The sequence below is a fragment of the Crocuta crocuta genome, unplaced genomic scaffold (genome assembly GCF_008692635.1).
Source record: "Crocuta crocuta isolate KB4526 unplaced genomic scaffold, BGI_CrCroc_1.0 scaffold114, whole genome shotgun sequence".
Classification (NCBI taxonomy): Eukaryota; Metazoa; Chordata; class Mammalia; order Carnivora; family Hyaenidae; genus Crocuta; species Crocuta crocuta.
Window position 1 is genome coordinate 869,559 of NW_027530000.1, and position 10,627 is coordinate 880,185.

The 10,627-nt window shown below is 44.6% G+C and overlaps 2 protein-coding genes across 2 annotated transcripts in view; one reads left to right on the forward strand and one right to left on the reverse strand.

Moving 5' to 3' along the window:
• The window catches only part of CHFR (checkpoint with forkhead and ring finger domains), a 27,205-nt gene extending 16,709 nt beyond the window's left edge, over window positions 1–10,496 (reverse strand). The window contains exons 1-5 of the mRNA XM_077763613.1: window positions 10,424–10,496; window positions 6,373–6,472; window positions 3,701–3,810; window positions 2,521–2,580; window positions 2,178–2,387 (exon numbers count right to left, since the gene is read on the reverse strand). Of these exons, the coding sequence (XP_077619739.1) occupies window positions 2,178–2,387; window positions 2,521–2,580; window positions 3,701–3,810; window positions 6,373–6,472; window positions 10,424–10,496 (553 nt within the window). The remainder of the gene's footprint in view (window positions 1–2,177; window positions 2,388–2,520; window positions 2,581–3,700; window positions 3,811–6,372; window positions 6,473–10,423) is intronic.
• LOC144231205 (uncharacterized) overlaps window positions 10,495–10,627 on the forward strand; it is a 7,100-nt gene continuing 6,967 nt past the window's right edge. The window contains exon 1 of the mRNA XM_077763614.1: window positions 10,495–10,597. Coding sequence (XP_077619740.1) covers window positions 10,495–10,597 — 103 coding nt within the window. The remainder of the gene's footprint in view (window positions 10,598–10,627) is intronic.

The following is a 10,627-nucleotide window of genomic DNA, read 5'->3' on the forward strand; positions in this document are numbered from 1 at the left end:
CTGAAACAGGCTCCAGGCTCTGAGCTGGCAGTCAGCACAGAGCCCGACGCGGGGCTCGAACCCACGAACCGCGAGATCATGACCTAAGCAAAAGTCGGACGCTTAACCGACTAAGCCACCCAGGCGCCCCGGTAGTTCTACTTTTTAAACCTTGTTTTGTTTTGTTTTGGAGAGAGAGCATGCACAAGTAGGGGAGGGGCAAAATGAAGGGGGGAGAGAGAATTTATTTTTGTTTTAATTTTTTTAATATTTATTTACTTTTAACTTTTTTAATATTTGTTTATTTTTGAGAGAAAATCAGAGTGCGAGCAGGGGAGGGGCAGAGAGAGATGGAAACACAGAATTTGAAGCAGGCTCCAGGCTCTGAGCTGTCAGCACAGAGCCTGACGTGGGGCTTGAAACCACAAACTGTGAAATCATCACCCCAACCAAAGTTGGACACTTAACAGACTGAGCCACCCATGTGGCCCTAAATTTTAATGGTTAAATTTACTGACTTTTTATTAAAAATTTTTGAAATTATTATTTTAATATTTATTTTTGAGAGAGTCGGGGAGGGGCAGAGAGAGAGGGGACAGAGGATCAGGCTCCATCCGGGCAGCATGGAGCCTGATATGGGGCTCGAACCCACAAACTGAGAGATCATGACCTGACCTGAAGTCGGACCCTTAACCGATTAAGCCACCCAGGCACCCCATGTTTGTTTATTTTTGAGAGAAGAGCAGGGGAAGGGCAGAGAGAGAGAGAGAGAGAGAGAGAGAGAGAGAGAAGCAGGGTCCATACTAGCAGCTCAAACCCACAGAGATCATGACCTGAGCTGAAGTCGGACCCTTAACCTACTGAAACACCCAGGTGCCTCTATTGTTTTTTTTAAACGGTGGTTTTTGCCTTTGTATCATGTATAAAGAAAACCTTCCCCAAATTATATGAGTAATCACCTTTGTTTTCTTCAGATATTATTGTAGTTTGAATTCAAATCCATCTTCAAGTAGTTTGTTGTAATGGATGAGGTACAAATCTAGCTTTATTTTCTTTCAAAAGTTAATCACTTCTGTTCATTAAACAACCCAGTTTTCCTCATGGCTTGTACTGCCACATTCATTATGTGCTAAATTCTTGGATTGTTATACTTTATTTATCTGCATGTCTTTTCTGCAGCCAGTGTCAATTGTTTTTAATCATTTTATAATACGCGTTAGTGTTAATATTACACGGACTTGTTCACATTCATCATTTTGTATCTCTAAAAGTGTCAAGGGGCGCCAGGGTGGTTTAGTTGCTTGAGTGTCCGACTCTGGATTAGGGCTCAGGTCATGATCTCACAGTTCATGGCTTCGAGCTCTGCACTGATAGTGTAGAACCTGTTTGGTACTGTTTCCCTCTCTCTGCCACTCCCCTACTCGTGCTCTCTCACTCTATCAACGTAAAGAAACATAAAAAAAACTTAAATTATATGTTATTCTGGGTAAGTCTTGAAAACATGATGCTCAGTGAAAGCAGCAGACACGAAAGGCCACGGATTACATGATTCCAATTCTTATTAAAAAAAAAAGGTTTTTCTAATGTTTATTCATTTTTGAGAGACACAGACAGAGCGCAAATAGGGGAGGGGTAGAGAGAGGGAGACACAGAACCTGAAGCAGGCTCCAGGCTCTGAGCTGTCAGCACAGAGCCTGATATGGGGCTCGAACTCACAGATGGCGTGATTATGACCTGAGCCGAAGTCGGGCACTTGACCAACTGAGGCCCCCAGGTGCCCCGTGATTTCAATCTATGAACTGTCCAGAACAGGCAAATTCAGAGACAGAAGGCAGATCAAGGTTGCCAAGGGAGGGCAGTGACTGTATGGGGGTCTCCTTTTGGGTGATGAAATGTTCTGGAATTACACAACAGTACGAATATAGTAAAAGCTGCTGAGGTATACACTTCACCCAGGGAATTTTTATGGCATATGAATTCTTTCCCAATACAATTATAAAAAATACCAGGGTACTATAGTCTCCGCCCTTCAGCATTTCTCCTGGGGAGGGAATAAGACAATATTTACTCCTACAGAAATCCTACTACCGAGAGCCTGATGCCCGATGCCACCTCTGCTTATGTGTTTCTGTGATGACACAGGTTAGAACTAGTGACCAAAAAGCAACGCAGCTACCACCCCGAGACTCCCATCTTACCAGGGCTGAAGGGAGGCGCTGGCCCTACAGAGGTGGGCTCCATGGAAGAGGTAGAGGCCGTGGGGAAGAGGTCTGATGTCGACGTCGATGGCTGTGGTTCCTCGAAGCACGCCTGAGTGGTGGGCGAGGACGGCAGGACCTGGGGATCGTCACCTTGCCCTGCACCTGAGGTATCTTTGGTCACGTGGAACACATTCTCTTTATTAGCTTCTGTGAGCACAACAGGAGCAGAAAGCGCATCGAGTCAGGGCTCAGGAGGAGCAGTCCAGCAGATGAAAAGGCTTTGCTAGAAACTCACTATGCCCTCACTACGCACCCACTCCTGTGTTACAGCCTCACTCACCAAAGGGGTCTTGTGCGATGCCTTGCTTTTCATTCAGAGACTCATAGAGGTATGCCACGTCTGAAAGGAAACCAAGCGGATCACAACAGTGTCCTCACACACCCGCAGGGGCTCCTTCCTTCTTCTCCTTTCTGTCACTTTGGTCCCTTTATCCTTGATGACTATGTTGACTTACCAGCTACTCACAACATTAACCAGTTTAAGGAATTTCAAAATAAGTGAACCAAAGCATCTTCACCAACTTTAAAATAAATAAGCCTCTGGGAAAAAACGTCCTGAGCCAGGAGGCAGACACAAGAAAGGCAAAACGATGAGTAGATGATGAATCTGTACTTTGTCATTTCAAATCACCGGAAGAAGACAACACAAGACCCTGCCACGTGGCCAGGGGCTGGCCTTGACAACGCAAGAGACAACCTGGGAATATCTGCCTCCTCCCGCCAGTTTGTGGGTAACCTTCAAAACCTCTCCCAACTCTCCTTGTCCTGTATTGTTCTTCCACAAATGCACATGCTCAGTTCTGGAAAAGCCTGAATAGAATCGTCAGACCTCTGTTGTCTCCTGGAAGGTCTCTGAAAGCAGAGCCACAAGTGGCCTCCAGCCCCTTATTCTAAGTCTTTCTCCCCACAACTCGGGTTTCTTCTGCTATGTAACATAGCCCATGCCCTGTTCACTTCTGCTTGCCACTCTGAGATGTGGGACTCATGAGCATTGTGGTATTTGTGAAGAATGGCTGGGGCTCACAATTCAAGGTCAACACTCCCACTCTTCAACAGATAGGACTCATACCAAGAATCTACATAAAGGGGGCACCTGAGTGGCTCAGTCAGTTGGGCATCTGACTTTGGCTCAGCTCATGATCTCATAGTTCGTGGGTTCAAGCCCACATCGGGCTTTGTGCTGACAGCGCAGAGCCTGGAGCCTACTTCAGATTCTGTGTTTCCATCTCTCTGTGCCCTCCCCTGCTTGTGCGTGCGCCCTCTCTCTCCCAAAAATAAACCTTAAAGGAAAAAAAAAAAAAAGGATCTCCATAAAGAACAATGAAAACGTAGCTAACACTAACAGTCTAAAGGTAAATACCTACTTCAGCGGACTCACTTTTCTGATTCTGCTTCCCAGGTGTGGCCAGACTTCCCCACCATATACCATCTGAGCCCACCCTGCACATCCCCTCTCTTACTGTATTCTGGCTCATTCTTCCTGTACACCAAGTAGATGACATCCCCAGTTTGCAAAGGCCAAGTCTGCTTCTTAACAACCTTCAGCTTGTTAATTACTGTTCCATTGGTGCTGCAGAGACAACAAAAATGCAATTTATCCTACTAGAATAACTTGGGAGTTAAAATTTTCTACCACCACTTAGAAAGAAGTTCAGGGGCTCCTGGGTAGCTCAGTCGGTTAAGTGCCTGACTTCAGCTCAGGTCATGACCTCACGGTTCGTGGGTTCAAGCCCCACATCGGGCTCTGTGCTGACAGCTAGCTCAGAGCCTGAAGCCTCCTTCAGATTCTGTGTCTCCCTCTCTCTCCAACCCTCCCCTGCTCACGCTGTGTCTCTCTCTCTCTCAGAAATAAGTAAAAAACATTAAAAAAAATTTTTTAAAAAGAAGTTCAATATTTTTGCTTTGAAAATAATAAAATACTCCTAAAAATGATGTAAATATTTAACGAGTCATATATGCAAGTGCCACCCTACAATTCTCTCGAGAGAAAGCTTGCCTACTGCCCCCTTACTGACAGACTAGTCTGTGTTTCAACATTTCTGCTTGTCCGATAGCACATCACCCTCTGTCTGCTTCCAGTGGACCCCGGGACTTCTACCAGCAGCTCCGATTTCCAGCTCCCCCCCCTTCTGCACTTAGCGCTGTGTACTCATCTACCCCTCCCTCCAAGTAGGCAGCTCATTCCTCAGACGGGCACCAACACACCTAAGAGACAGGTTCTGAGCAGAAGCAATTAAATGCGAGGCTCTGGACTGGAGGATGGCGTGTTCCCTCAGTTGGGAGGCCACTCCAGTCCATCAGGGACCACACTGCCAAGTGGAAGAGGCAGGGGCCGCAGAGGGCACAGGCAGGAGCCTAAGTCAGACGGGACTGGAAGTGCTTCCCTGAGGAGATACCCAAGCTGAGACCCAACAGAAAATCACGAGTGGATGAACAGTATACAAGACAAGAACAGAAGTCAGCAATTAAGCAAACTGGCCCAGCTTCAGGCATTCGAACCACCCATGCCTTAACTGTATGGCTTCACTCCTAAGGCCTCCAGTGCTGAAGAGGCTTTACTTTTACATCTGAGCAGACTTCCACTCCTTTGGTGTTCTGGAAAGTGCCAGAAAGTAAGCAGTTCAGGCTGTCTGGTCACACGGTCTCTGTCCCAACTACTGGGCTCTGCTGCTGACACATGAAAGCAGCCAGACACAGGATGCAGTCAAGAGACTGTGGCCGTGTTCCAGTGACACTTCACGGACAAACACTGGAGATGCCGCCACAGCCACCCGGGGCCTGTGCTGCCGGGCCCCTCCTCACTCCATTCTCGTGCTCTTTCTAACCACAGGAGCCTGACTTTACTCTTCTGCTGAAATCCCCGATTACCTGTCACTGCTCTAGGACTTAAGTCCAGACTCCCTAGTATGGATACCTGGGCCTTCCTGCTCGGTCTAACTTCCCCGCCTTCCCACTCACCACGCACCCGGCACACAGGGCCCTTGCACCTGCAGTTGCTGCTGCCCAGGACACCTTCTCCTCTGCAGGCACCTCGGCCAGGGAAGGCAGGCACCTCTAGAAGCTGGAAAAGGCAGGGAACAGATTCTCCCCTAGAGTCTCCAGAAGAAGCCAGCCCTGCTGCCACCGTGATTTGGCTAATCCAATTAGACTTTGCACCTTTGGCGCTAGAACATCATAGCTTTGTGTGATTTGAAGCCACTAAGTTTGTGGTAATGTGTTCAAGAGCCACAAGAAGCCAATATGGTCATAAGGCCAGCACTGCAAAGTCAGGACAATTCTAGAGCCGGTGATGCACTGGGCTGAGATGAGGAACTTAATCTGCTATGCACTAGAGGAGGAAAAGGAGCATCAGTTCCTCCTCATAAACCTAATTCCTAGTCTTCCATCCCTAACATTATAGTTATCAAACAATCTCATAGCACTTAACCTTTAGAGAAATAAAAATTCATCCGGTTGAAAAAGGCATATTCTCAATGTACTGATGAAAGGCCATCTGCTACTTGTACCAGGTTTAAAATAGGCACGTTCTGACACAGCATTTCTTCCTATGAATTTATCCCCAAAAAATAATCAGACATGAATGCAAAGCATTTTGGAAGAGAAGAATCGCAGTATCATTTATAATAAGAAAAAATTAAAATAATAAATCTCCATCAATAAAGGAACTGACAGATAAATTATATAATAAGATAAATCTAGATGTGGCAAATATAACCACACCATAAATACAAGTGAAAAAATGGACACAATATACATAGTAAAACCTCTTTAATACAAAATAAACACATGTATTTCTAGTGGGTGAGTGGAATTTGGCAAAGCTTTTCACTTTTACCTTCTCTTTATGTTGTATAGCAATTAAAAAAATTTTTTTTTAATTTGGAGAAAAGAAGTCTAATTTGAATAGTCTGCAACTTGAGAGGTTATCACTGCCTTCTAAGTTTTTTTCAGAGATATTTTTGCTTTAATTTGAATATATCCAAGAAGCGTCATAGACATGAATAAATTACTGGGAACCAGAAAATATATTTCCTAATAACCCAAAGCCTAGGAAACTTCTGTGTTACAGAGAAGAGACAAAACCATTGTCTCTTCTCTGTAGCCACTGGCTTCAAGACCAGAAAGACATTACCTGGTATCTTCCAGCGACACCTGACCAGATTTTTCATCCACGGTAATTTTACAGTGATCTCCAGAGACTAGTTTATTGCCAGGGAATGAAAGGTCACAACCTAAAAGAGAGAGAGGGACACATTGGATGTGACTGTGGGGTCTGTGCACAAAAGTGCCCTTTGCGCAATCAAAGCACATGGTTGAAAATCAGGCTTCATGGTGTGTGCACGGTAGGAGACAACACCGAATCAAGCAATGTCTCAAGCAATTTTTTAAAAAGCATTTATGGGGGCGCCTGGGTGGCTCAGTCAGTCGAGCATCCCACTTCAGCTCCGGTCATGATCTCACGGTTCGTGGGTTAGAGCCCCTTGTGGGGTTCTGTGCTGACAGCTCAGAGCCTGAGGCCTGCTTCAGATTCTGTCTCCCTCTCTCGCTGCACCTCCCCTCCTTGTGCTCTCTCTTTTTCAAAAACAAATAAACATTAAAAAAATTGTTTTAAGGGGCGCCTGGGTGGCTTAGTCGGTTGAGCGTCNTATGTATTAATCCAAAATAAAGAGACAGGGACTATGTCTTGAACCTTTCTGACTCCCCATTACCTAGAGGATACCCCCATCAACATCTCTGGGTTCTTGGTGACAATTTTACAACATGCACATATATACAGCTACACTGATAAAAGCAGAAGTTTAAAAAAATTAAGAGGCTTAGTTAAGTAATTCTTTGGCATCTTAACTCAGTCCTTAACTTCTTTTCTGTGTAATCTACGATTTCATAAATCACCAGAAAATTGAAGCAATGACCAGAAAATACTATTGAGCAATTACAGACACATGAACATGCTTGAGAAAGTTTAAAACAGTTGGGGCATGCCTCTACGTTATATCCTCATTAAGTGCAAGGGGGAAATCCTTAAATACTTTGTTCTCTCCTTAAACCAGAGGAATAAAAGTTTGCAGGAGCTTCTTATTATATAATCAGGAATTTGCCTATAAGACATTTACACTATAGCTACTAAGGTTTACTTTTTAATAACCAAAAATGGGAAGCAATACAAGTGTCCATCAACTGGTAGTGAATTAAAAAACAAACTGCGGTACACCCAAACAGCAGACTACTACACAGCAGCAAAGAGAAACAAATTACTGAAACACACAACAGCCTAAAATGAATTTCAAAAGGATTAGGTCAAAGGAAAGAAACCATACACAGACTATGGCGGAATATTGTGTGATTCCGCTTAGATGACATATTTGAAAGGCAGAATGATAGGGGTAGAAATTAGATAGATGGCTGCCAGAGCTCAGGGTGAGAGGAGGGGGCTGATCCAAGGGACCACCAGGGAACTTTCTGGGGAGTTGGAAATGTTCTGCACCTGACTGCAGTGGTGATTCCATTTCTCAACACTCACTGAACACCTATAAGGGAGGAATTTTACCATATGTTAATTATACCTCCCTAAACCTCAAGTACTAGAAATCTTATTTGCACATAATACATTATGGGAAGTGCTTTGCTACATTTATCCGAGGTAAATTTCCCGTTTTCAGGATCTTCCCAATGCACTCAGCACAAAATGTGGGACAGTTTCTTTGCAGCTCCAGACCCAGGACCAGCCCACCGTGTCACTGGAATGGGATTTTAACAAGCTTCTCCACACCAGAACACAAGCATTCTAATTCAGATCCAAGATACTCCGTGCTTAGTTCTATTCTTGGCATCTGCCCTACGTGTCTGTCATTCAGTTGGTTAAATCTGTCACATAGCTGGTGCACACTGCTGCCACTCCCAGAGAATGGGAAGCTCTGTGGGATGGGGAGGTCTTCCATCTCCCTTCCCACATGTGTCAACTCAGCTCCCCTTTTTCCTTGGAACAATGCCTTACATATAGAAGGCATGTTACTGTTTTAAAATAAGTATAACCATGTTCTCCAACTCTTACAGAATGTGTCTCCCCAAAATTCCTATGTTAAAGGCCTGAAACCCAATATGACTGTAAAGACAGGGCCTGTAAGGAGGCAATAAAGGTTAAATGAAATCATTAGGGCCAATACCCTTATAAGAGGAGGAAAAGGGGGGCGCCTGGGTTGCTCAGTCAGTTAAGCATCTGACTTCGGCTCAGGTCATGATCTCACAGTTCATGGGTTCGAGCCCTGCGTCCGGCTCTGTGTTGACAGCCAGCTCAGAGCCTGGAGCCTGTTTCTGATTCTGGCTCTCCCTCTCTCTCTGACCCTCCCCTGCTCTCTCTCGCTCTCTCAGAAATAAAACATTAAAAAAAAAAAAAAAAACAGGAGGAAAAGAGATACCAAAGCTTTGTCTAGCCTGTGAGGATGAGCAAGACCTGAAATCCAGGACAAACACTCTCACCAAGAAACAAATTGACTAGCACCTTAATCTTGCACTTCTCAGACTTAACAACTATGAAAAATAAATTTCTCTGCTTAAGCTTCCAGGTCTGTGGTGTTTTGTTATAGCAGCCTGAGCAGGCTAACACGGCAACTTCTATTTTGTCAGAAAGGCTAATACATTCACCAAAAGGACTTATTAGGATTAATTCAACAACCTCTTTTTGCTCTTTGTATTAACATGTAAAATGACATCCGTTACTGTGTTATAATAACAATGGCTAACATCTGCTAACTCTAAGCCAGGCTCATTTTAAGCATTTCCCATTTTTGATCTCAATTATCCTTCAGGGACTCTGGGAAGGAGGTACAAAGTGGTACAAAGTCCTTCGTCCAGACCAAGTTATGTGGTGCTGTCAGCTTGAAAACGCGGGGCTTCTGTTGTTCACCAAACTTCCTAATACATCAGTTAAAGGCAATTAATGCATTTTTCAAAACTTTCCAAGAACATGTAAATACATTCAAAACTGTAAAACAACAACAAAAACAACCTAACTTCACATTGGGATTGAAGACTACAAAACAAACAACCCAGTAACGACCACAAAACCAAAACCAGGCGCAGGTACATCGTAAGGGGTAAAATAAAACCAAAACATAATTGCTTTTATTTTATTCTTTTATCTTCATCTTATTTTTTTAACATAGTACTTGGCCTTTTTTTGCTTAATTCCAGTATAGTTAACCTATTAAAAAAAATTGCTTTTCAACAAACCTTCACATTCTTTTTTAAAATATAAAATCAGAAACAAAAAAATGGATTCAACCACTGCTGGTCACCAGTGGGCCGGCGGGGGGCGGTGGGGGAACTAGGTGACGGGGATGGAGGAGCCCACTTCCGGTGATGAGCACTGAATAAGGTACAGGATCCTCGGATCACTATATTGTACACCTGAAACTAAACACCCTATGCCAATTACATTGGAACTTAAAATTTTTAAATTAAAAATTCATAAAATCAGAGTGATGACTTTTTAATTTTCAGACAAAATACATTTTTTTGTTGACTGGATCAGTCAGTGCACTTCTTTCCCTGTAGGAAAGCTACCAGGGAGGTCAAATTGCCAGACGGCCACGTAGGAGTTTAGAGGCAATTAAGCGTGCAGAGGGACCACACCTCCTCACCTACGTGCCTGCCTTTGTTGGGTCCCAAGCTTCCCAGGCTCATTCAAAGAATATTTGAGCAGCGCTCTTTAAGCTGGGACTTTCGATGTTTTTAACGTAGCTGTCTACGGGCTATAAACTTCCCTGAGCACTGCTTCAGCTGCACCCCCAAAGTGTTGGCAGATTATACTTTCATTTGCATTCATCTCAAGGTATTCTCTAATTTCCCTTGTGGTTTATCCTTGGGCCCACTGGTTGTTGACGTGTGTTGTTTAATCTCCACACTGAATTTTCCAGTGTTCTGTTACTGACTTTAATTTCATCCCATGGAGGTCAGAGACGATGTTTCCTGTAGTAATGAACTTGAGAAGACTGCATTCTAATAACTGGGGGTAGATTAAGTTAATGCACCTACTTCATAAAGTTGTAACGAGAATTAAATCATCTGCAGGAAGCACTGAGAAGTGGCCGGGCAGACCGATAAGTGAATAAACGACAGCACTTACAGGAAAAACTGGAAAGCAGAGAGGGCCCCGCCCAGGGGCCTCCCCCCGCCCCGGGGACCAGCCTNGCGCCTTGTTTGGTGATGGCCGACGTTGTCGGCCGAGATCCCGGAAGTAACTGCGGTCGGCGCCATGTTAAGTCGGGGCAAAAGGGACGGCGTCACTTGGGGGTTGGGCGCCCGAAGCGAATCCTCAAAGCCGTGCTCCAGCGCCGCTCTGCCGCGCTACCGGCCAGGTAAGTGAGCAGACAAACCGGAACTTCCGG